The sequence below is a fragment of the Clinocottus analis genome, unplaced genomic scaffold (genome assembly GCF_023055335.1).
Source record: "Clinocottus analis isolate CAN_PGR_092001 unplaced genomic scaffold, fCliAna1.0.p SCAF_1, whole genome shotgun sequence".
Lineage (NCBI taxonomy): Eukaryota > Metazoa > Chordata > Actinopteri > Perciformes > Cottidae > Clinocottus > Clinocottus analis.
Genome location: NW_027175820.1, coordinates 22316178 through 22340275, shown reverse-complemented (window position 1 = coordinate 22340275; position 24098 = coordinate 22316178). Strand labels below are relative to the sequence as shown.

The 24098-nt window shown below is 43.4% G+C and overlaps 1 protein-coding gene across 13 annotated transcripts in view; it reads right to left on the bottom strand.

Moving 5' to 3' along the window:
• Positions 1-24098, bottom strand: part of myo9aa (myosin IXAa) — a 97145-nt gene that overhangs the window by 30340 nt on the left and 42707 nt on the right. For 12 of the 13 annotated variants that reach the window (XM_068571410.1, XM_068571315.1, XM_068571333.1 and 9 more), the window contains exons 3-11: positions 15797-15891; positions 15638-15700; positions 14088-14187; positions 12022-12075; positions 9729-9826; positions 9040-9166; positions 8161-8250; positions 4642-4758; positions 4372-4506 (exon numbers count right to left, since the gene is read on the bottom strand). In XM_068571410.1, coding sequence (XP_068427511.1) covers positions 4372-4506; positions 4642-4758; positions 8161-8250; positions 9040-9166; positions 9729-9826; positions 12022-12075; positions 14088-14187; positions 15638-15700; positions 15797-15891 — 879 coding nt within the window. The remainder of the gene's footprint in view (positions 1-4371; positions 4507-4641; positions 4759-8160; positions 8251-9039; positions 9167-9728; positions 9827-12021; positions 12076-14087; positions 14188-15637; positions 15701-15796; positions 15892-24098) is intronic. The other variant, XM_068571352.1, reaches the window with a different exon arrangement.

Sequence of the window (24098 nt, the reverse complement as noted above, 5' to 3'; positions counted from 1 at the left end):
GTAGTGCCCTATTATTTCTGACATTTAAAAAATATATTGTTTTTGTGCTCATGTGATAAATAATCCCATTCATGTTAGGCCTGATGATGTGCAGGATATGTGGCATAAAAAACGTGCCATGAAAAAACGGTTTTAAATGGGTCGGGCTGGTTTTCAATCAAAGCAACAACGTTGTTTGTACGTCTGCTTTTCATGGCATCTCTCAACACTCTTCACATCTCTCCCGGCGTCTCGCTGCTTCAATAATGAGCGAAGCATTCAGAGCATTTATCATTTATTCTTCCCCATCAATGTTACGTCCCTGTGTTCCTGGGAAAGAGATTCAACCAATAAAGACCTTGATCCAGGGGAGGTTAAATAAATATCAGGGGAATCCCGTCTTCTCTCATCTCTGTTCTTGCTACCATGCAGTCCGAAAGGCAGTTAATTACTGTTGCTTACGTCCACATCTGAAGACAATAAAGATGAGCCTCTTCTTCAGTATTTGGTTAAATAAAACACAAATAATTGAGTAGAACAGAGGATTAAATTGTCTGTGTTTAAGCTGCCCACTTATGTTGATATTCTGCTGTCTGAAAAGTCTTTTTTTTTTAGAGAAACAGAGTTGAAAAAAGGGAATAAAATAAGGTATGAAAAAGTTGTTGTTTTAACTGCTTACTGTAGTTCAGAGTCATCTGTTGACTTTGAGTTTAATGTCTGACTACAAACCAGATTTTCTCCTGGGCGAGCTGAAGAACAGGTCCGTCTTTTATTATCCCGTCACAATATCAACCTGAGTAACTTCCTAATGACGGGTTTTTACTCTGGTGTCTTTTCAGAACAGTCAAACACACACACAGACACACACACACTCTCTCTGGAAACTATCAAAGCAACACCTGTGCAACATAATCTCATACATCAGCTCTGGAATAAACATTTGCGAGCCTTTATAACATTCAATTTGCGTCTCAGACGGGTGCTGACTCGAGTCTTCGGCGATCACCGCGCTGTGGTTTGTGTGGGTGTTGTTCTGGATTGCTTTATATTACACAGGACACTGTATCCGCCCCCTCCACCGCCGCCGCGATTCACTCGGATTTCGTCTCCAAAATGAGCCGAATCAGCATCTGCGGATTGTCTTCATATTTTGTTTCCAGTCCCTACGAATAGTGTGTTATCAATTCATCCCGATCATCATATTATTAATGATAAGCCATTAAATGCCTGTAGTATCGAACTGTAACTAACTGAAGTCAACGCATGAGTACACTGGAGAATTATGGTTTGAATATTATCATACTAACATTCTCTTCTTCCATTTGAAGCCTTTCAACAATGTGATTACTGGCGTTGGAAAAGGTTGGAAAATAGACCAAAATAAGTACTTTTCCCGCTTAAAGTGACCATCACTGGGCTCCAAAAGCAAAGCATTCAGCCCCTCGCTGCTTCCAACAGAGAGGCTTACTGGCCGCCCGATGAATGGAAATATGTAACTGTAGCCGAGGGTGTGAAGCCGGCTTCAGCGGAAATATGAAGCATGGCAGCTCTCGGTCCACTTATCCTGGTTGAATCATTTTCAGAGGCTTTCGGGCTGCACATCGATTTTTCCACACACACAACTAATGCTTTAAAGTGCCGAATGTGGGCCGTTAGGAATTCACAGGCGGTCCAGTTCCCTCTGATCAAGTCTTTGGTGGAGTTGAAATGTTAAATGCTTTCATATCAATCCACCAAACCGTCAGATTCCAGAGATTTTAGCCCAAAAATGTTTGTATTCTCTCACGTGCCTGTGAAAATCCAGGATGCTTGATCGGAAATGTGAATGTCGTGGCAGTTTTGATCCACGGAAAACATTAGAAATCAATAGCAGGATACATTTACTGTAACATGGAGAGTTACTGGGTCAGCATATTGAAAATTAGGCGAGTGGATGGACATCGACTGGAATCAGCTCTAAGTGCACACACAGACAAAGTATGGGAGCCTCCGAGGTACAATACGTAAAAGCAAAGGAGGTAGTCATGCAGGAGGAGCAATGAACAGCCGCTTCTGGTGCTTTGTTCATTTTACAATGATAAGTTAAACACAACCGTAGCAGGAAATCCCTTTATCACACTACAAAATGAGATATTTTATTTTGTCCATAGAAAGTTTAGTACTTCTGTCCTCTGGAGCTCCAGAAGATCTAAGATGCTCTCTGGTACATCATGCTCCCGAACTACAGAGTCACCCTCAACTTCCTCCCTCTGAGTTTGAGTGCATTTTTTCTTTTAAAGCCACATGTTCAAGGCTCTTTAATAAATATCACTAATGGGGAACCGACAGCTTACGACAAAGGAAACCAAAGAAGGAACCAAGGAAATCCAACAGGACTGCCAGGAAGAAAATAAAGCAAACACAATCTCATTATTACCAAAATAACTGTTCATATGGCGCCCATTGCCTCTCTCTTTACGCCCTGTGCACAGGCACGTATTCTGATATTATGGCGATAATAGTGATCGATAGATTCTAGTCACTGTTTTGCATTTACAGAGCTAGAATCGCTGTCTGCACCTTTAACACAAGAGGGGCTAAAAAAGGCAGCATTTGAAGAAAAGACCTCCGTCGCCAACGGTTTTGCTCAAAGCTGCATCTATGTTGACTTGTGTTAGAGCGGCGTACTCCTGTGAGCACAGGAAGTACTGTGGGATGTGAATAAATATCAAGAAATACCGGCAGAGGAAGTCTCAGTCAGTGAAAAAGAAGAGAACGTCCTTGACCAAAGAAATGCTGAGTCAGCTTCACACTTTCAGTCTTGTGAATGAAAAAAAAAAGCATAAAAAACTGTGAATTGACATCAACTAAAACAACCGATTGGTCGACCGATCGACTCAGAGTTGGCCACCGGAGAAAGGAGGTACGACAACGCAAGCTCGAGCTCATAAACACAACTTCAAGTCCACCACAAACTACTTACAGATACTCCAGATGAAGGTTTAAGGCCTTTACTGGCACCGTGAAATTCGGTCTGATCTCAAACGTCTTTTGCGAGCCGTCGACAAGGAAGGGCGGAAGAAATGCTTCACAGGAAATAAAAAAAACTGTTTGCTAGTTCAAATAAATGTTTTGAGGGCAAACAAAGTAGTGCCTGGGTAACATTGTACATGTTTTACTACACAAACAACATATGTGGATTAAGTGAGCGTTAATGTCAAGTGCACGTCTTTTCCCTGCAACAGGCTGCGTTAAAACGTGCAAGCTGGCCAACTTGTTTGCCTTGGGAAGCTTTGAAACTTTAATTCACGAGTCATTACCGGCAAAAACCCGTCAGATCTTAGAAAAAACAAACGGTCTAACGAGGCAAAGCTGACAAGTCCGTAATGTAGAGCCCAATAATTCTGCGTTTCCCTCGAGTTAACCTCCACAGCTACAGACGGCTTTGAAGTCTCTTGGCGTGACATAAATCTTCAGTCCACATCTTTACATATTTATGACATGAGGGCAAGACGGGGTTCGTGAACAACTGCCTTTGTACCAAACCGGAAAGACTCGAGGACACGGTCCTTCATGTCTCGGTGAAATTCAGGCGTGTCGGGACAGGTCCGCAGATTCAGTCGATCTCTTGTACGCAAATCTTACGGATCACGACTTTGAAAACCCTTTTGAAGTAAATTGGCTCAAGAGAACATATATGAGTTTGACTGTCAGCAACCCTGTTGCATAATATGATGATTAACCTTTTGGAAAAATCCTCCCGCGCCCATTTTAAGTCCCAGCATGCCCCATTCAGACAATCTTTTGGCATAAAATACGCCATTTTTCCATTTTTGAACTGAACGACACAGTTTTTTTGACTGAAACTTCTTCCTAACAGGCCAATGCTTTGTTTTATTGTGATTTTTGTTGTAGATTCTGATTCTTTTGGCACAAATTTTTCCAAAAAAGTGTCCTATTGACCACTCGAGGAGGTATTTTGGGGGATTCTGGCTCATATCATGCTGGATGTTTATAGTTATTATCAAAAAATCTTTTAAAAGTGATTTTTTTTGCAGATATACATTTTTTTCCAAGAGTTTGCTGAAAAAATCCCACCAATAAACACAACTATTGAAATTAACTTGGGCTTCCTACGACGACTCAAACACAGGGAAAAAGACAGAATTGGTTCCACAATTTAACGGGTTAATCCGATTCCTCCAGTGTTTCAGTGTCACTGCAGTGGAAGAGCCCTGCATGGTGATCGGCATCAGGGTTTTCCCTTCGAAAAGGTCACAGCCAAAGGGGCTGATCTACAATATCTTAAAACAGCAGCGGCTCAGCGACTCGGCACTCGAAGCCTGAAATGAGGACTCCGGCTCTGATGATTTACCGGCCTTGAGACGGACGGATATTTAAGAGACGTCTTACTTGTTCGAGCTTGAAGATGTGCTGGTTGAAGTAGTGCTGCAGACGCTCGTTGGCGAAGTTGATGCAGAACTGCTCGAAGCTGTTGTTCTCGTAATCCTCGAAGCCAAAAATGTCGAGCACTCCGATGGACAAGATCTGAAGCAGACGAACAAACGTACATATTTAATAAGGATTTCCTCTGTGTGGTCAGTGCGGGTTTTTAAAGGTTCCTATGCAACACTTTGAATCAATTAAAGTGGCAGGTATGACTCCGCGTTTGACTCGTCCCACCTTGGTGGTCTCCTCCAGGTCCTTGATGTTGAGCAGCGCGTGGTTGATCCTGAAGACGATCCAGTCGAACAGAGCGCTGTACAGCGACTTCGCCATGGAGTCTCGCACCGTGCCAGCCTGCTCATTCAAAACACACACACACACACACACACACACACACACACACACACACACACACACACACACACACACATAGCGTACATTTAATGGACATATGTCAGCTGATATTTGATTAAAAAGGAGAAAAAAATCAACATGAACTACTCAATCCAGAAGAGCCAGGAACCAGAGACGTAACTGTCCCTCAAACTTCTGATGTCATCAGGTATATTTCTGGAGCTCCTCCATAGACAATGACTGGGTGGTTTTTTACACCCAAATACAAAAGGTGTTTACAGAAAACTAATATCCTCAGAGCCACCAGTGTCTTTTATCTTTATTCCCTGGAAACAGAGGGGAACATCTGGTCCAGCCCAAAGGGAACAAAAGTAAGTTCACGTATTATGTTTCATCTTGTTTGTTTAAAACATCCAAGAACCGAAAAGTAAAAAACAGTTTCATAGAGAGTTATGTGTCTCAGTAAAGAAATAAAGGTCAACCATAAAGAGTCTAATGGTCGTTATGTTGTTTTCTGCATGGATTAAAGAAAAATATACACGTTAATTAGTACAATTCACTTTATTGCTGTTTGAGGGTCATTTGTGTTACTTTGGCAGAGATCCGAGCATTTTGTTTCTGTCTGCTTCTGACCTATATCATATGCTAAGCTAACCAGCTGCTCACTCTTGCTTCAGATTTACCGCACACACACACACATGAAAGTTGTATCGATCGTGTTGTCGAACTGTCAGTAAGAAAGCAAACGAGCAAAAGTGAAGTTTATGACGTTTAATAGAGCATCGCTAGAGGTTTGACACCTTTCCCCGAGTCCTTAGGCCCGTTAACTCCCAGTGCTCCACACATCTGTATTATACATCAGAGCTCGGCCTTGTTGCAAGTCCAGAGGATCCAGAAGAAAGAAGAAGAAGAAAAAACAGTGACTGGAGGTACTGTATTTCAATTTTGAAAGTAAAATTGTTTCATATTAAGGCCAAAATGTCTCAGACAACACTGGCCCAGTTTGAAAAAAGCTTATTTAAAAAGAAGTCAAGATGTGCAGACGGTTGTATTTCTCCTTTATGGCCAAACATTTATAGTTTGAGTGTAAATCACATCTGCCCTGCACCGTCAGCCTCCACTGCGCTCAGAGCCCCTACTGCAAAAACGTGGAAAAAAAAATGAAATAAAAACGATAAACAGGAGAAACCAGACAACTCGACTACCCAAACACGTCTCCTGTGTTCATCTTCTCTCTTGAAACTTTGGGCCCAGTTGGCGCAGACGAGATGGCAGACGGCGCCGCATCTCAGCCGGACGTCGCCGTGCCATCGTCGCCGTGCCATCGTCGCCGTGCCATCGTCGCCGCATCAGGTGGATTCACCAAAAAAAACGGTCGAGTGCATGGAAGCCCATTTCCGCCACACACACAAAAAAAATTAGGACCAAAAATAAAAAAGAGGGCAATAAAAAAAAAAGAAAAGAAAAAGAAAAAAAAAGAAGAAAAAAAAAAAAACGTTTTTTTTTTCGTTGCCTTATTTTTTATTTTCGTCAATGAAAAAAAAAAGTTGATTATTTGTTTTTTGGGGTCCTAATCTTTATTTTTTTTGGTCCAAAATTTTTTTTTTTTGGGTGGGGGTCCTAATTTTTTTATTTTATTTTTTGGGGCCCTAATTTTAAAAAAAAAAAAAATTGGGGGGGGGGAAGGTTCTAATTTTTTTTTTTTTTTTTGAGGTCCTAATTAAAAAAAAAACATTTTTGGTCTTAATTCTTTTTTTTTTGGTCCAAATATTATTATTTTTTTGGTGTGGCGAAAATGGGCTTCCACAGAGTGTGACCTGTCCCTCGTGGAAACATCAGCTTCAACAGGCTAAACATAGACTGTATACACTAAAGCGCTCTGCTGCTGCCACGACCGGCACATTCAGATGACAAACATGACATATTTGGAAGATGAAGAAGAAGATATAGAAATAACAGTGTGCTGGATCATTTCTCTGTGTTTTTTTGTTTTATATAAGCAGAGGGATTACTTGACAAAAAATTCCTGGTCAAATTATTGGCGGAAGAAATGCTCTAATTCCCGTATCCGCTGGAAATGTTTGACCTTTGCTGCAGCAGAGTTGAGCCGAAGTGTCCGCAAAGCAAACAAACCATGAAGTGGTGACTCAAAGTTGAAATCCCTTTCTTTCTAAATAATTAACAGAGATATTTTTAGCCAACCTCGAACCAGAGATGCCTTCCAACGAGTCGGGGACAGATATTTGAACCGCGCACGTACCCCAGCGACCCCGCCGGCTTTTCATTATTCAGAGGAAGTTGGGACTAAAAAGACGGAAACGGCCTCGTAACTCAGCACACGGGCGCTCGCGTTGCTTTGAGCTTCTTCGGGTGTATGATTTCAGCGAACAGGGTTGTTGTGACTGTGGGAGCAATATTTACACTGAGGCCACCCAGCGAGCCACCCAAACAATCAGTTAGTTCATTTTTAAATGCCTCCGAAATATCCAGCAGGCCGTTACGAGGTTGCACGTGGAGCACGGCGATAACTTTTGGGAGAGTTTGTGGCCAAACACTTGCTGAAATCTGGCTAACTAGTGTGAGAGACGTCATTGGATGTGGGCGGGAAATATTTTACATTTGCGTGGATGGAATATGAAAAAATGCAAAAGGCTGGATGAGAACTTAAACACAATCTGTGTGTGTGTGTGTGTGTGTGTGTGTGTGTGTGTGTGTGTGTGTGTGTGTGTGTGTGTGTGTGTGTGTGTGTATGAAAACCTCTCCGCTCAAAGTGACTGACGTGTTCCTGCAGACCGTGACGCGTGTTTGTTTTCAAAGAGAACCGTAGAGGGACTGGAAATGCCTTCCCCCTCCGTCTCTCTAAACACGCTGAAGGACTCTGTGCATGTGTGTTTGTAAGTGTGTGTGTGCGCGTGTGTGTGTGTGTGTTCGTGTGTGTTCATGTGTGGCCGAGCTGGAGGCAGCAGGAGGAGATCCGGTCCCGGTGCACGCCGTCCTGTAAACACGGCCGGGGTCAGAACGAAGAGGCGCGGATGCCTTCAGTCGCTCGAGTAGGAGGCGTTACTCAAACTTTGAAGGAGAAAAAAAAAGCTGAATGCCTGAATTTTTAAGTCTAATGTAATGCTACATTATACAGCATGGACCGCGCTCATCAGAGCATCCTGTTAACCGCTTCATGCAAACAGGAAGTGATGCAATACTTCGTTGGCGTGTCAGATTACCGCGGTTCGCTTCTACTTAACAGCAGAGAAGTAGCACACTTGTTGCCATCAGCTGTGAAGTCTCTCCTTGTCTGAGACATTTCAACATTGCTGTCTTTCCTGTATCCTACATGTCGAATTCCCGCGAGCTCGATGATATGTGCTCTGATATTCATCGCCACGGGGGGAAGAAGAGTCTCACCTCGGAAAGTTTGTAAGGAACGATCAGCTTCTCTCCGACGGTCACCGTCTTCCGGGTTGTCAGAGCTTCAAACAGCATCTCTTCTTTGACCTAAGATAAGATAAAATAAGATAATCCTTTATTACAGGATTACAGGATTACAGTAGCACTGCACACAAGTAATAAGATAAAAGAAACGATATAAATAAACAGTGGAACGATAATAAACAGATTAAAGATTTAAGAAAAAAACTAGCAGTAAAAAAAAAAATAAAATCACGACAGCGAGAGGGAAAAGAAAGGGAGTTTAATCTCTGCTGAAAAGACGATGAACCCTCCATTTAAATAATTGTGTTTGTGTGGAGACTTTTTTTTCCTCTAAAATATTAGCAACAGATCATCACGGGGCTTTGAAAAAGTGTCCGTTACCAAAGCTTTATGGGACGTCGGCTTGACGAAGCGTTGTTAAAAATGTACAGCAGCAACCAGAAACCGTCTCCTCGCATATGAACACGAGCTAAAAAGGTGAGACATGACACTTCTGCATCCTCATGAGGAAGGTGAATACCACGAGAATGGAGTCAGGCCGACGATCCACAAATAGTCACGATGTGAAACAAGTTGAACCGCATTCCTGAGAGGACGTTAAGCTGTCACTTGTCTTGTTCATATTAAGGCCTCGTGTGTATTTATTAAGTACTTCAGGAAACTTCAGCCTGAGAGTAACATCATAGCACAACGATAACACATGTGACTTATGGTTTAGGTCATATTTAGTTGTGTGGCAATAAAAACAAAAAAAGAAACGCAGTCGGAGCAGGAAGATCCTGCGAGACTGTGACTCCACCTATTTTACTTTTTCACACACTTAGAGTATGCGAAGCCTCATTGTCATCGTACCTCCAGCAGTTCGGAGACGACGGGCAGCACCTCCGGGTTGCAGATGTCGATGGAGTCGTCCCTGTAGGTTTTCTTCTTGTAGCGGATGTTGCCCAGGTAAAGGATGGCCGACAGCAGGCAGAAGATCCTAAAGAACCGTTCAGGAAGCGTTCAACTGGTTACGTCACTGTCTGTACCTGCAGATACTCTCAGTAGGTGCACACCTTTGATGTTATCAGTGCACATGTTATTGAAATATGGACGTTTAAAATCCATCATGGTGGTGATGAAGAATGTGGTGACCAACAAGTCTGAGGTGTTTGTGCTGTCACAACATGTTCTTCTATGCACAACAAAACAGTTTTAAGGGGCCAGTACAGTAAAGTTATTCATATCTTTTGGCGACAATTTGTTTTGTTGTTGTTATTTTACAACACAGGGTTGCACCATGTCATTGTCGTCCATTCACGCTACACACACATTAAACATTTATACAGAGCTTAAAATTTGACTGAAATAAAATGCAATAAAATAGAATATATACATGTATTGTGAACAAATTATGACAGTATATACATATATATATCTCGATACTTTGATTCATAGTGTGAGTGAGGGAAGTGCAAAAGGGAGCAACAAGGTCATGTGCAAAACCTGCAGAGCAGAAAGTTCCTCCAGTGCGGACGATAATGTGTGTGTGTGTCTCTCACTTTTTGCGTGTGGAAGGCAGAAAGCCCACCATCTCCATGGCCAGCTGAAGCCTCTCAAAGTCATGCTTCAGGTCTTCTCCCTCTACTGTGAAGCAGTCCTGCAGAATAAAACAACAACAACAACAACAACAACAACCGGGTGTCATCGGGTTGCCAGCAGCCGTTTACGAGCTAACGAAGAGCTAACGAAGGACTTACTAAAGACTGTTGACATACGCGGTGCCCAAGTGTTTTCACATGTTTACAGAGCGCCCGACAAAAAAAAAAAAAAAAAGTGCCAAAAATAGTTTTTTAGTTTACTTGGCAGCCGGAAGAAAAAAAAAAAAAGAAAAAAAGCCAGCAGAGTGGCCTGACGCAGACGGAATGAATGACTCATGCTAAAATAAGCCGTCATTAAGAAGCTCGGGGGTTCGAAACCCTTCGGTCTGGTGAGCGGGTTCTGCCCGTGGAGTGGAAAACCGCTTCAAACCCATCCGCGGGATATTGGCGAGCGGGTGAAGAGGCGCTGAAGAGGCACGGCGGGGGTCTGCTGTGACGCGACGGCGGTGACGTGTGCAGGCAAGCGCTCGTCTGCACGAGCTCCGAGCATCTTTGTATGAAATATATACGTGTAGCATGATGAGTGTTATTGAGCCACATTGCACGTGAGCGGGAGTGAACTGGTGCATGAGTCTGGACCTGGATGAGTTGTTTATGACCAGAGGAAGAGCGTTTCCCAGGCCGGGGTCACCTGCTTTGATGTAACTACATAACCACACGGCCTTGGCGCTGCGTAATGCGAGCTCCGCTCTTCGCTTTATGGGCCCGTTCCACTACGGCGGCCGTAATTATCACATACCGAGGCCTCCGAAAGACAAACACTGCAAATGTGGGACTCGCACCTACACCGACGCGCCTCCGGCTCACCAGCCCTCGCTGCTTTCAAAAGCAGAAACTCACACTCACCTGTTTGTGAGTCTGCAGTTGCAATTCTAGAGCAGAGACATCTACATTTACGCCTAAAGAAAGTAGTCGCGATAACTTTAAAGTGAAAACAATCTGTCCGTGAAGTAAAAAAAGGTGTTTGATGATTTCAGATGATGTGAATGTTTTGTAAACGAAACGGAACATTGCTCAATCGCATTTAAATTCATCTATATTGACCCTTTGGAAACATATAATAAGAAATAATAAAGTGAACCGATATGGGTCACAGCCGATTCACAGTGTTTTCTATGCATGAATTCTGAATTTATGCAAAATACAGTAAGTATCTCACAGTATCGTGTGTATTCAAAACAAATAACTTCTTTTACAGGAGTGGAACATTAATGGATTAATCAAATGTAACTCAAGAATCAAACCGTTACATACATGAGTTAATCAACAGAAACAACCACAGAAACAATAAAATCCCAACACAAATCCCGACGAGACTTTTCTGATCATTGACATCATCCAATCAGAGTATTTCTCCTGCAGAGTGAGACAGGTGAGGGTGTGTCTTTGGGCAAATAAGCTGTGGCAACGTGGAGGAATGAGCACGTAATATTAGTTGCACGGATATAACTTTATGTGCATCGTTCTCACAAAGTGTTTGCACATTTCATTTGGTTTTGTCTGACGGAGCAATCTGGTTTATTTGAAAGTGATTGCTGTTACTTTCAAAAGCACAGATGAAAAAGTTATTTAAATAAAAATTCGGCATGGACCAATTTGTTGAGTCGAGGGGCATCAACATGTTTTGCCTCCAAAATGGGGGCGTGGCAAAAAACGTTTGAGAACCACCACCGTTTTTAAACGTCACGTACGAGTCTAAATCTTTCTTTTGCCCCCGTGTAAATTCTCAATGAGATTTTTCTTATTTTTGAAAACATGTCAATGACTTGAAATCCTTTGTCAGAACGGAGGATTTCACCATCGTCACGAGAAACCGCTGCACGGTCAATGATCAAGAAAGTCCCACAGGTCGCAGAGCAAAAGGATCCACAGCCGCCAGGATATGAATAGACATACCGACATAACTCAGACGAGCAGGACAACGGGGGAGAAGCACAAACAAAGCCGAAATAAACTCCACCCAAACCAAAACCAGGAAATATACAACAAAAAAGCAACGAAATGAGCAGGAGGGGGAGGAGGGGGAGGAGGGGGAGGAGCATGCAACTTGTGCAGGGAAAGTGTGGCTCCAGCTGCAGGTGCTCAGGTGACCAAAAACAAAACCTAATTGTTGAGGTTTGTCCAACACGTACAGACACACGGACGTCACACACACATACACACACGTCTCACACACACACACACAGATACTGACCGCTTCACTCTCACAGTAACTGTCCCAGTGCGGTTGGCGGGTTGACTTTGTCATCTGGAAATGTTAAGGCAGAGTTTACAGGAGGGCGAGGGGGACGGTTAGACAGCAGCATTCAAATGAAGACACGCACGGCTCGATTAAACACACATTGATATGCAAACAACGGAGGTGACGTGCTGTTAAGACACAAGCAGCGGCCGAACTTCACAGCTCTATTCATCATATTATTATTATTAATAGACACAGACGGACAAAAGCAAAGTAAACACAGTCGGAACAAGTCAGAGCACAAGGAAGAGAGATGTATGCACAGAAGTCATGTTCACAGAGACGAAGCAACGAGCTTGTGATGTCATGATTGAACACATAAAGTGATAAAAGCAGGATGAGGGGAAGGAATGAAAAGCGACAGATTTGTGAGACAAAAGAGGATAAATGATTCAGAATGAATGATTGGCTTCGCTTTACTTTAAAATCAGTGAGTGTGAGTGTTTATGATTGATTTGCGATATGAAATCTACCACAGCGAACAACCTTTACTGTTAAAATGTGCTATTGCATTGCATGATGTCCCAGTTTGTGAGCAGGAAGTGGTTTTAAATTAATCTCCAGGTCTGTTTGGGATTTCAAAATCTGCCTTTTTGAAAGCGACATTTGTAATTATCTACCACATAAATATGAATATCTTTCTGGACTTCTTTTTAGGGTGTCCCTATATGCACCATCTTCAAGAGTTATTATGCAAGGGTATAATAATAATGTTATTTATAGAGCACATTTCACAGACAAAGAGGTCACAGTGCTGTAGAGATTAAAAAACACTGAAAAAAACACATTAAAAGATGGAGCAGCAAAAACACAATAAAACAAATAAAAACCTTAGTCATACATTTGTATTTAAACAAAGTCTTGAGTGTTTTTTAAAAGACATCTGTGCAGGTAGAGTTCATGTTTCTTTGTAGAGTTTGTTTTTGTCTTAACAATTTAAATGAATCAGATACAATTGTTGCTGCAAAATGAGCAAATCCATCTTAAAAAAGCCCACAGCTTGCTTAGTTTGGACGTTTGGCCAGTTGAATGCACATGTGTGGCACGCGGCTGATTAACAGATGCAGAACCCCGCGGTGTGGTCTCACCAAGCAAAACACAGAATCCGTCATAATTAAGGGGCTAAAAGTGTGAAAAATGACAAACTCATAACAGCTATGACTCGTGTTTACGTAGCCTGTAAACAACTGGTGTGTGGATGGTGTGGACAGGAGAGGTTGTGCAACCCACACAAGAGGCCCGACCGGCACAACGGTGTGGGTTTCCTTTATGTAAACTCCTCAGAAGACACAGAACGGGAAGGAGGAAGAGAGACAGAGGCAGAAGTCACGGGGTAGAGCGCCAACAGAGCGCGAGAAGAATGTGTGCATGTTTGTATGTATGCATGTGTGTTTGTGCGGCCGCGAGGAATGGAAGGAATTCTCTCTTCTGCGGAGGCGTAAAGGATATTTAAGGAGGTGTGTGTGTGTGCGTTTATCAGGACTTTCTTTTACGACTATGTGAAACCTGTTTTGGTCGCGGGGAACTGAAGCAACGAGGACGGACAGCTGCTGATTTTTTTCTTTGTGTGTTTGTCAGCGGCGGTGTGCGGGCGGGGATGTGCGAGTGCATGTGTCAAAATGTAAATGGAGACCGAAGTGCATGTAAAAACAAAAAAAAAACGCACATGTGAGTTACAGCTACACCCGCAAAACACAAATGAACACACAATCGACCGAAGGAAACGAGTCTCCAGGGATTAGTCAGCTCCATGTTATGTTTGTGTGTATGTACGACTTCATCGGAGGTGTTGAGCAGAGGAATGCGTTTCCTTTTTCCCTTTCCGTTCGCTGGTCGATGACACCATATGCAATACAGACACTCAAGGAAATGCATTGACACTATGACAATTAACGCAAAACTCATAAAGACATGAACGAAAACGCAAAATGACAACGAGTGCAAGACAAAACCAGGACAGATTACTTGTTAATCTGATTTTTTTTTTCAATAAAGTGTACTGTGTCTGGTTGTCCCACCTGACTGAGGTAATGGTATTCTTCAGGCTTCATGAGGTGAAAGGCTTCCCGCTCTTCTTCACTCGCTCCTGCCAGCAGGTAGTAAAACACGTGGTAGTTTCTAAAAATGGGGAAGAAAACGTTTCGTTACTGTAAAATTAAACTGATAAATAAAAACTTCTTTGTTCAAGAATAGAAATGTGTTTTTGACTGACAACACCTTAATATTGGACACACACATTTGCTTCTTGGAACGGTTAATTAGCTCATGTTTCAAGGAGAAAGACATCAAAACTGTATGTTAAAATATATAAAGTCTTACTATTACGAATGATGTCGTTACCTAATGATAATCAGGACGGCCAAGTGTTAGGTTTAGTTTGGAGTGAGATTCCTTCTTGTTGAAGCATTCAATGAGTTGGCCCTATGTGACGTTACGCAGCGCAGGACTGCATCACTCCTCAGGAATTTACTTTCAAATGTTCAGCTGATGAATTTCCAAATTTCAAAGCATTTATAAATGACAATCTATGTCACCAATCATACTCAATGATAAACATGTATGGTTGATGATTGATCATCCTGAGGTCACTTGTAAATGGTGGCCCATTTAGCATCCTGCTAATTAGCATCCTGCTAAAAGGGGCAGTCAAAAGTGTCTGAAAAACGGACACAATTGTTGAGATGAGACATGCCGTTTGGACAGAAATCAACTTGCAAACATGAATTAATGTCAGCATGTTAGCATCCAATGCTAATATCAACTAGAAAGAGAACAACGGCAATATAATCCCTGTCTTTCCTTTTAGAGGTAACCTCTCATTAACTGATGTGTTGGACGATTCAAAACTTTCATCCTTTTTTGTTTTTTGTGGCACCAAGTAAAACTTTGCACCTTGATTGAATGCACTTTAACCACAAAGCTAACGCGGCTAAAACAAAGAACACAATCATGAAAGCGCCGGAATCTCAGTTTGTTTGTGTGTAGGACTGCGACTGTGTGCGTGTGTGCACTTTTTCTCGTAAAGGTTAAAGGTCAAAAGTGTGCAGCAGCTGTTCGACCAGGGTCCCCTTTGCGTCCACACACACACACACACACACAACTATGGTCCTGGAGTCAGCAATCCATCTCAATAAGAGGCGGCTAACGCCGGGGGCCCACTGCGAGCCCCCCGTGGTGAGGTTTAACCCCCCCGCAGCGTCTAGCCGGTCCAACACATTAGTGTCACTTCCAGTTACAGCTCAACTTACTTCACCATCACACTTTGCTAAAGTTAAATTAAAGGCCTCCAGAGTTACATGCAATCCAATTTTTGATTTCGTTGCCAAAAATATGGAAATTGCATTCGTGTCATGCTTGCTGCTCGCGTCATCGTTTTCTCAGTTAGTCAAATCAAATGTCACGTAAGATTAAAAAAATCAAGTCTGAAGCGTCTGGAAGCTGTTTTTTTGACATATGAGACCTTAAACATAACTCCTATTCACTTCAATATTCACGTGAAGTTGCCTCGACTGTCCGTGTCCTTTATGGTTTGTGATGTCTATGATTACGATTAGCCGTTAGCGCTCACCGCTCATTGTGCTCCTGATACACCAGCCTCGACTTCTCCAGCAGGTATTTCTCCACATATGCTCTGGAAAACAAGATCACACAATAAAACTGTTCACTTCAAACCATTATTTTTTAGTTTTTTAAGGAATATTAGAAGCGGTCGTCTCTGGTCGCTTACCCTCTCACCGTTCCGCTCTCCTGGTAGTTCACCTGAATGAACTTGCCGAAGCGACTCGAGTTGTTATTGTGGGCTGTCTTTGCGTTCCCGAATGCCTGAAGGGGGAAAAGGAGGTGAAAACGTGGTCTGGCGAACACAAATGCACACAAATAAATGGGAATGGGTCGCCTATTACACATCACACACACACACACGTTACTATAACAGAGGTTTGAGGTCGAGGTGTGAGTCGGCTGTCGTGTGTGTGTGTGGTTTGTTTGTGGGTCAAGCCCGGAGACTTTGGCCTCGTGCCAAACATTGTCCTGAAAAGCCTGGAGGAGGCGGAGCAAGCTCTTTCCTCTTACGCGGCGTCAAACAGCGTCAGTCCTGAGACATACGATACAAATATGGTTTTAGGATCAATTCAAGCTGCCAGAGTGGGGGGGATGAAGGAGCCGGGGCCGGATGGGGCGGGGAAAAAAAAAAGAGTAATGGGATCCATGTGGCCGTGCGGAACATGTGTAGTGGTTGTGCTTTAATACGGCGCTCCAGTATTTCCCCTCGCTGCTCTGTTTATGTTGTATGGCTGCCTGGAGGGGAAGTCGTTTTTTCGCCCTATATAAACCCTGCAGTTATTTGTAGCTACGCCACAAGTAAACAAATACCTCAGTGAATCACTCAGAGCTGCCCGAGCCCTGCGTCTGAGGAATGGGAAAACACCCCTCGCTGATCCCACCCTTCACCGACCAACGCCGCTCACTGACATACATGCAGGCGCGCTGGGAGAAGGCTAACGGCAAGCTAATGGCAAGCTAATGGCAAGCTAATGGGCTACGTTGTCCGGCTTTCGGGGCTCATCCGAATGCACAAGTTTGCAGCTGACGTCGAGGTCAACCATCGGTGGATTTTACTCAAATTTTTTTTTAAAAAGTTTGGTTTCAGGGTAGGTGATGATGACACGGAATAAACAATTAGGATGCAGTTCACATATTCGCAGCATCACACGTGAAAGCTTCGACTTAATTGTGTTTTAACCGGATACGAATCCATCCGACGATGCTGCAACCCCGTCGTGTTTCTTTTTTTCATTTTCAAATGAAATTAAGTTGATTCACGGCCTGTAATGCCTTTAGGTTCCTCCTGAAGCACGACTTAAACAACCTGTGTATTTATAATGCAGCGCTAAAGGGAACGTTTACGGGTAAAAAGCTCATCTAACCATTTAAGTCCCAGTGAAACGGATGATGATGTCATCCCTCTTGTAACTGTACGCCGCTTATATAGTCTGTTCCACTGTGAAATACATCACAGGACAGAAGCTAAATCCATATCCGTGTACTTTAAGACGCTTTGGGGGTTTCAGGACAAAAGGACTCTTTGGCCTCTCTCGACTACAGGCGGAGCCCGACTCCAACAACTGGATCCCAGCGATGAACTCGCCCTTTCATTTATGACTCACTGAGCTGAACAAATCACTGATATGAGCCGCCGCTGTGGAAAGGACCGATTCCACTCGGCTGTCTGGACAAAGAGAGAGCACAAAAAGGTCAAAACTGCAGAACGGTGACGATATCATTTCACACCCCAGAAACGTGGGTTTAAAATGCGATGCCTGATGCACGAGATATTTCCAGGAGGGGAGCCGGTGGTCTGTTCGGCACTTCCTCCGTCTGTGAACCGGCTGACATGCCCGGTTCAGGAAGTGCAGGTCAGACGAGGACAGACCGCCATCAGTCTGCGTTCCTGAGAACTTCCTGATTTGGACAGCCAATAAGAAGCGAGGCGCTCGCGACGACCCGCTCCGCAGTCACGTTGAGGAATCGGGTCAGACGAGTCAGACATTAGACCTTTCGGTGTTTGCTTGACATTTCACATTGTGTGTTGAGCCAGCAGGAAGCAGGATGTGGAAAAACTAAAATACTGAGAGCTGATTTATGTCGAGGCACTGCATTCGTCCACCTGGTCTGTGTAAAAAAAATGTTAAAAAAAGGCAGACAGATAGACACATTTACAGCCGACAGTTTGTAGTCTTTCTAAACTTTGGCGAGCTCCGTATCAACGGCAATAAAACACAACAGAGAGATGAGTCCCAGATGACCTCCGGAGGGGATGGAAGGTCTTACCAACGTGCGAGAAAACATGAGCGCACATGCGATAGGAACAGAGATAAGTCACCAGACAGATGCTGCTGTCATCAGGTCCGGGAACTATAGTCACTGGCACGAGTAACGCAATAATTCGAGAGTCTAAGAATACGAGGGGGAAAAATGAACGTACATTTCTCACACTGTCCGCACAACATCAGACACTCCCTTCGCGCAGAGCGATCTAGAACAACATGGAAACTAAAACGTCAGACGATCCGTCGTGATTCTGGTGAAGAATTTGACATCTTTCCACCCAGAAAAACTGCAAATAGACGCTAAATTCAAAGCACCCACAAGAAAAGCTGTACTTCCATGAGAGCGGTGTTTTTTTTTAAATACATTTTTTACAACAAATGAACACCAACAACCCCAAAAAAGTTACAAAATGTCACATTGTTGCATAATACAGCCTATATGGTTGGTATTTATTGCGCTACTTACTGGCATGGAAGAGTATTTCATTACCTCGCAGCCACTATTTTGCAGGCTCAGACAATTCAACAATGGAAAATTATTTGTTGAAAAATATTATGAAGTGAATTTGGGCATTTTCCCACGGCACACATGACGATCTCTCACGGCACACTGGTTGAAAATCACCGCATTAGAGAACTTTATTCCACAAACAACCCACAGCAACGCACATGTGCTCTTGCGCCGTCTCCTACGGGAGATCTCGAAAAGTTATTGCTAAATCTTTAGTCGCAAACCCAAGTTGAGGTGAAGCGGGACGACGGTGTCTCGCATGAAGCAGCTCGATGAACGACGACAAAGACTGAAAACCGACACCAGGACTAAAACTGTTTGTACAGACAGTGATTCTCACCACTTCAGTCACTCCAGCAGGTCAACAACATTATTCTTGGCTTTCAGACCACAGAGGCCGACCGGTGGCGGGCTTGAGATGGTGCCAGTGTGTGTGTGTGTGTGTGTGTGTGTGTGTGTGTGTGTGTGTGCTGGGTGTAATGTGTCCACAGGCTCTGGTCACAGTCGCTCAGAGGAAGCACGGACAGAGAGGATGCCACAAGGCCGAGGGGATGTTTTCACAAGTAAAGCGCCCTGGCGAGCCTCGTCTCTGCAGCCGCGTTGAATACCGTCGTCACTGTGAGAAAACCTTTTTTTCAAATTAGATGTCTTTCCGTTGTAGCTTTCAAACTCAATTAACTTGCATCTAGCGAGAACTCACTCTGGTGCCTTTGCCCAGAGTTTTGACTAATCCCATGATCCAGCTCTTTCTTTACAATTTTAAATCTAGTAGTGCGGTGAAGCGGTTCAGAGCGGTCATAAGTAGAATGTGAGTTGCATAATGATTGTTTTGGAAGAGGGATTGTACATGTGACATCACAGTAGAGGAAAGGCTCGGACTTGGTTCATGGAAAAGGTCTCATTTAAAAAAAACGTGACCTATTAATACATCAAATTAGTACTCGACTAGTTGTGTCAAAAAGAAAATAGGATGTACGGGGTCACAGATCTGCAACGGGAAAGTTTCTTTTCTAGGAAATCAATTAGACTCCCAGCGCCGCCTCGCACACAGGAGCAATCAGTTTCACTCCATTACTGCGCCGGTCCGTAGTGAGGTAATTAGGTCTTCATCCGCCTTCGCATGCTCCGACTCATGCGGCGCGGCGCGGAAACACGTGGCTTCATAACCACGGGAGGATGACTTCATTAGCAGCTTCTTGAGGAGGAACAGGAGGAGAGCGTGAAACAGACCGCTGTCCCCGCTGTCCCATCTGCGGGGGAGGAGTCACGCTCGGCGCTCCGATAGACGAGACGACACTTGATTTAACTCACAAAAAGGGATTATCTTTCAGTAAGTCATCAACCGCTTCGTGGGGAGGGGGGGTTACAAATGAATTTCCACGCTGGGTTGTGTTTAGAGGTCGTGTGACAGCGCGGCCCCTCCAAACTGCACAGGGAAACGCTTTGTCTGATTTTTTTTTTTTTCAAAGTCACTTAAGTGAAATGAGCCATGGGATGAAAACAGCATTCTTCTGACTGCAAATTGCTTTAGGAAATTGTCACCAAATTGTTTGCATTCCTGCCCCGACAGTAGCTAACGTAACATCTGCGTGATTCGCTGGTTACTCATTTGAACCTCTGTGGATTCATATCCTTTCCCTGAGTTACTACAATGACTCATCCACCACGGTATGCGGCGAGGATGTCAACAATAATAGAAAAAAAAAAGGGGGCCGGCGACTCGGCCCGACATGTATCACGGGTATGTCACCGTGTGTGTGGGCAGATAGCGTTTTTCCAAGACGCCAATTCCTCTGACCGCGCCCTCCTTGTAATGTCACACCTGAGGTCGTGCTGGCCGGAGTGGACTGTGGTCAGCGCGGTGATCTGCAGTCGTGGCGAGCGAGTAAAAAGCACAGTGGGCTGTGGCAGCTTCTGTCAAAACAGTGTTTGAGGTGGGATGTTTAACTGTCGGTTTGAAACATTTAAGAGGGGTTTTTTCTCTGGGATTCTTTTAAAAATCAACCGTTTTTGTACCAATGTTTGCAGGCGGCAAACCTCCGGTTCCGAGAAGTGGAGCCAATGTGGAAAAGCCATGAACGTGTCGTCTTCCTAATGGCCAGCAGGGGGCGACTCTTCTGGTTGTAAAAGAAGAACTCTTTGAGAAAATGACTTCTCACTTTATTTATCAGTTTATTGTGCTATACTAGCTAGCTTCTTTAATACAATACGATACTCATTTAGTGAACTACAGGCATGGAAACGGGCCAGAGGTGAAAAAGGTGAGAGGGATATATAAACACGACTGTGCTGCTCAGAAGACGCTCCAACTGATTCCTGCTCAGCCCAAAGTACAACTGAAAGCTCTCGTCACCCAGACACAACTCGCGGATAGGTATTCGTCGTTCTCTCTTTAAATTTTTTTTAAAAACACCCGACGAGTTTTTGGGAAAAACGCCCGGTGCGTTTTTGTCAAGAAGTTTTTGAAGCGGCTGCGCTTTAAAAAGTCTCGTCCTGTGTGATCGGCCCCTCCGTCCCCTCACCTCTGAATCTACCTCCTCATTAACGGAAGCGTTAGCTAATAACTTTCCACCGGAGCGTTAGCTAGCGGGCTAACGTGGCGTTCGCTCCTGCTGTGTTCAATGACTCAATTCATCAAGCTGTAGCTAATGTTAGCTAAGTCTGTGTCAACAGAGCTCCTGGGTAACTTAACTTAGATATACCATCGAATATTATATTACCATGCACTCGCGCTACCTTCTGGCACGCGCATCTGTTCGCAGTTCACTGAATATAACCCGAACACGATTCACGTAGGTCACTTATTTTAGTTTCAAAACGGCGAATTTCTTCGAAAGGGGAGGGATTTTTCATCTCTGGAATTATGGTCCAATTTAAACCAAAATTTTGGGGCTGTATGCCTTGATTGACAGATCACTACCATGGCGTCTCCACTACGCTGTTTCTCCTGCACAGTCCACACGTGGTCAAGTCCGTTCACTGGTTGCAAAAAATCCAAGATGGCGGCGGCCAAAACAACAAACTACAGGATACAAAACTTGTCTGCGAACCAATGGGGTGACGCCAGAACGACTACAAAGACTAAGCTTTTTGGAGCAATGCACTTAATCCTGTCGTCAGAAAAGCTGTCTTTCATAATTCTCAGTAAGATCATCATCACTCTGCCTCCAACACCCCCGAGAGCAGATCTGATGGTCCAGTGAAACCAGCCGCACCGACGTCAAGCTTCACAGGTTCAGCAACTCGGGCAAGATGTGACCCGCTCGAAAGAACTGCCATAAACCTCCGGCCTTTCAGGGTTTTTTTTGACAACTGTTGTGTCCAAGAGAATTTCAGTTTTCATGTTGGATTCAATAAAAGCGCAGTCACATGTGTTTATGCTGCATAATGCTGCATGCACACTGATGGAAGAACATGCAGCTTGTATCAAAGAGGACATTTCTCACACTACAGCCCGGAGGAAAAATAAATAAGCAGGCTTCTTCTGGGAAATCGCATTACATCATCTCATGATAGAGCTTAAACCAATCCATGCAAACCTTTCGAGTCAATAAATACCATGCAGCCTTCAGCGGATCTTTTTCTTATTTTTATCAATGTATAGAAGATTCTTTTCCAAATTTAGAACTATGATATATACTAATGTTGAAACCGTTTGTTTTAACGAGATACGTTTATTTTGTGGAACAAAGAGAACGTTTTAGGACATAACGAGGCAATAAGTCGTCATAACAGGATATTATATTGTTATATGGTATGGTATGATAACAAGAAAACATCTCATAATACTATAAATATATAGTTATAACATGACAAGGATCTCTTCAAAACATTTTGCTTTTCCGAGAACAGAGCCAGGCTAGCAGTTCCCCCCTGTTTACAGTGTTTATGCTAAGCTAACAGACAGACGCGAGATGGTTTCCATCTTCTTCTCACGGAAAAGAAAATAAGCACATTTCCTTAAAATGCCAAACAATTCGTTGGAAAGGTATGCGAATCACTGGACCACAGCGGAGAAGAATGTGTGCGACAGTGAAGAAAACAAGAAAAAAGCTAATTAGAAAAAGGCCTTTTGATCAGTCCAACGGCTGACGGGAAAGTATTTGGCTCGATCAGAAAGTCCTCCTGAGTTAGAGCGAAGGAAGTGGACATTAGTCACAGGGATGGAGATGAAAGCCAGACATAATAGAAAAAATAATCACAGATCTCCAGGAGTCCTCGTCTATCAGAGACATCTCTCATATAACATAAACCTCTCCGAGTTAGTGAAGATGAGTGCAGAAGGAAGGGGGGGGGCGCTGCATTCCTACTTTGCAAAAAGCCCCTCGGACAGAAAAAAAAAGCCTCAAAATTAGCGAATTCATTTCCCACGATGTTCCATGAATTGCAGACCTGTTTATGAATCCTGAGAGAGGACGGCCGCGTTCTCACCCTCAGGCTGTGGGAGAGCTTCTCCTTCACCGCTCCGTTCTTGAAAAGTGAGACTGAATAAGCAAGGAAATTAGACGGACCATGACCATATTTGGATGAATCCATTTCCTGCGTCTACCGATAATTATCTGAACAATGGAGACGGACTTAAGTGGACTTAAGTGGACTTAATCTTATCCTAAATAGAATATAATGACATGGCAGTGTGATGTTGAGGAGCAGAGAAAAGACCACAAAAAAAAACAGAAACACAAAACCCTTCATTTGTCATTTTATTAAGAGAAGAATTTATGAGCCCAGAGTGAGAAAACGGTCCTTAATCTGCAGTGAAACACCAGCAGAATACTTCTAAACTCGTGTCAGATGACAGTATCTGTGCTGCAGCGTGATCAACTGGGACGCAGAACAGAACAAGCGGAACAAAAACATCATGAAAATGTTCACGAAAACTAAACAGGAAGCGTTTGAGACAGAGAGCCTCGGAAAATGTTATTGTTTTGAAGAAGTTGTTTTCTAACATATCGACACACACACAAAAACACACACACACACGCATTCCCTGATACTGATGACACTGAAATAAAATAATCAAATTGAATTTCAACTAAACGTAGCATTTCTGCTGCTACTTCACAGTGAGAAGAACATGTGAACACATGTAGATAAATGTGAGGCGTACAAGAAGAGATGAACACAATATTAGAAAGCAGCAGAAAATAACAGCGTTTTAAGATAAATGATACTTTATACACTTGTGCAGTTTTACAATTAAAACACCGTTTACGGCTGAAAACTTGGTTTCCAAAATCTAATTGGATAAACAATATATAATTGTTCTAAATCCAATTTAAGGAATGAAACGTTTTTCTGTCTTTTCACTTTCATTTCTTTCTGCACAAACTCAGTCTTGCAAAGGATTATGGGTACATGGCAATGAAGCGTACCGAGGTGCTTATCAATCAGACAATGAGCGGTGATCCAGATTTATAAAAAGAGACATTTACATCCTCTTATTGCTGCCAAGTCCCCGTCTGGATTATTAGTGTTCATGTGCAGTGAGGAGATATGAGACTTAGCTAAAATGAAGGTTAGTCCTCTTTGTGTTTAAGTTCCCATCGGCTCTGGATCCCCCCCCCCCCCCCGCCCTCTCGACAGCAAACACACACACAAAGAGCTGACGCTCGACAACAGCAGAGATACAGCACACAGACTGTGTACTGAGAGAATGAAAAGGTGCGTGTGTGTGTGTGTGTGTGTTT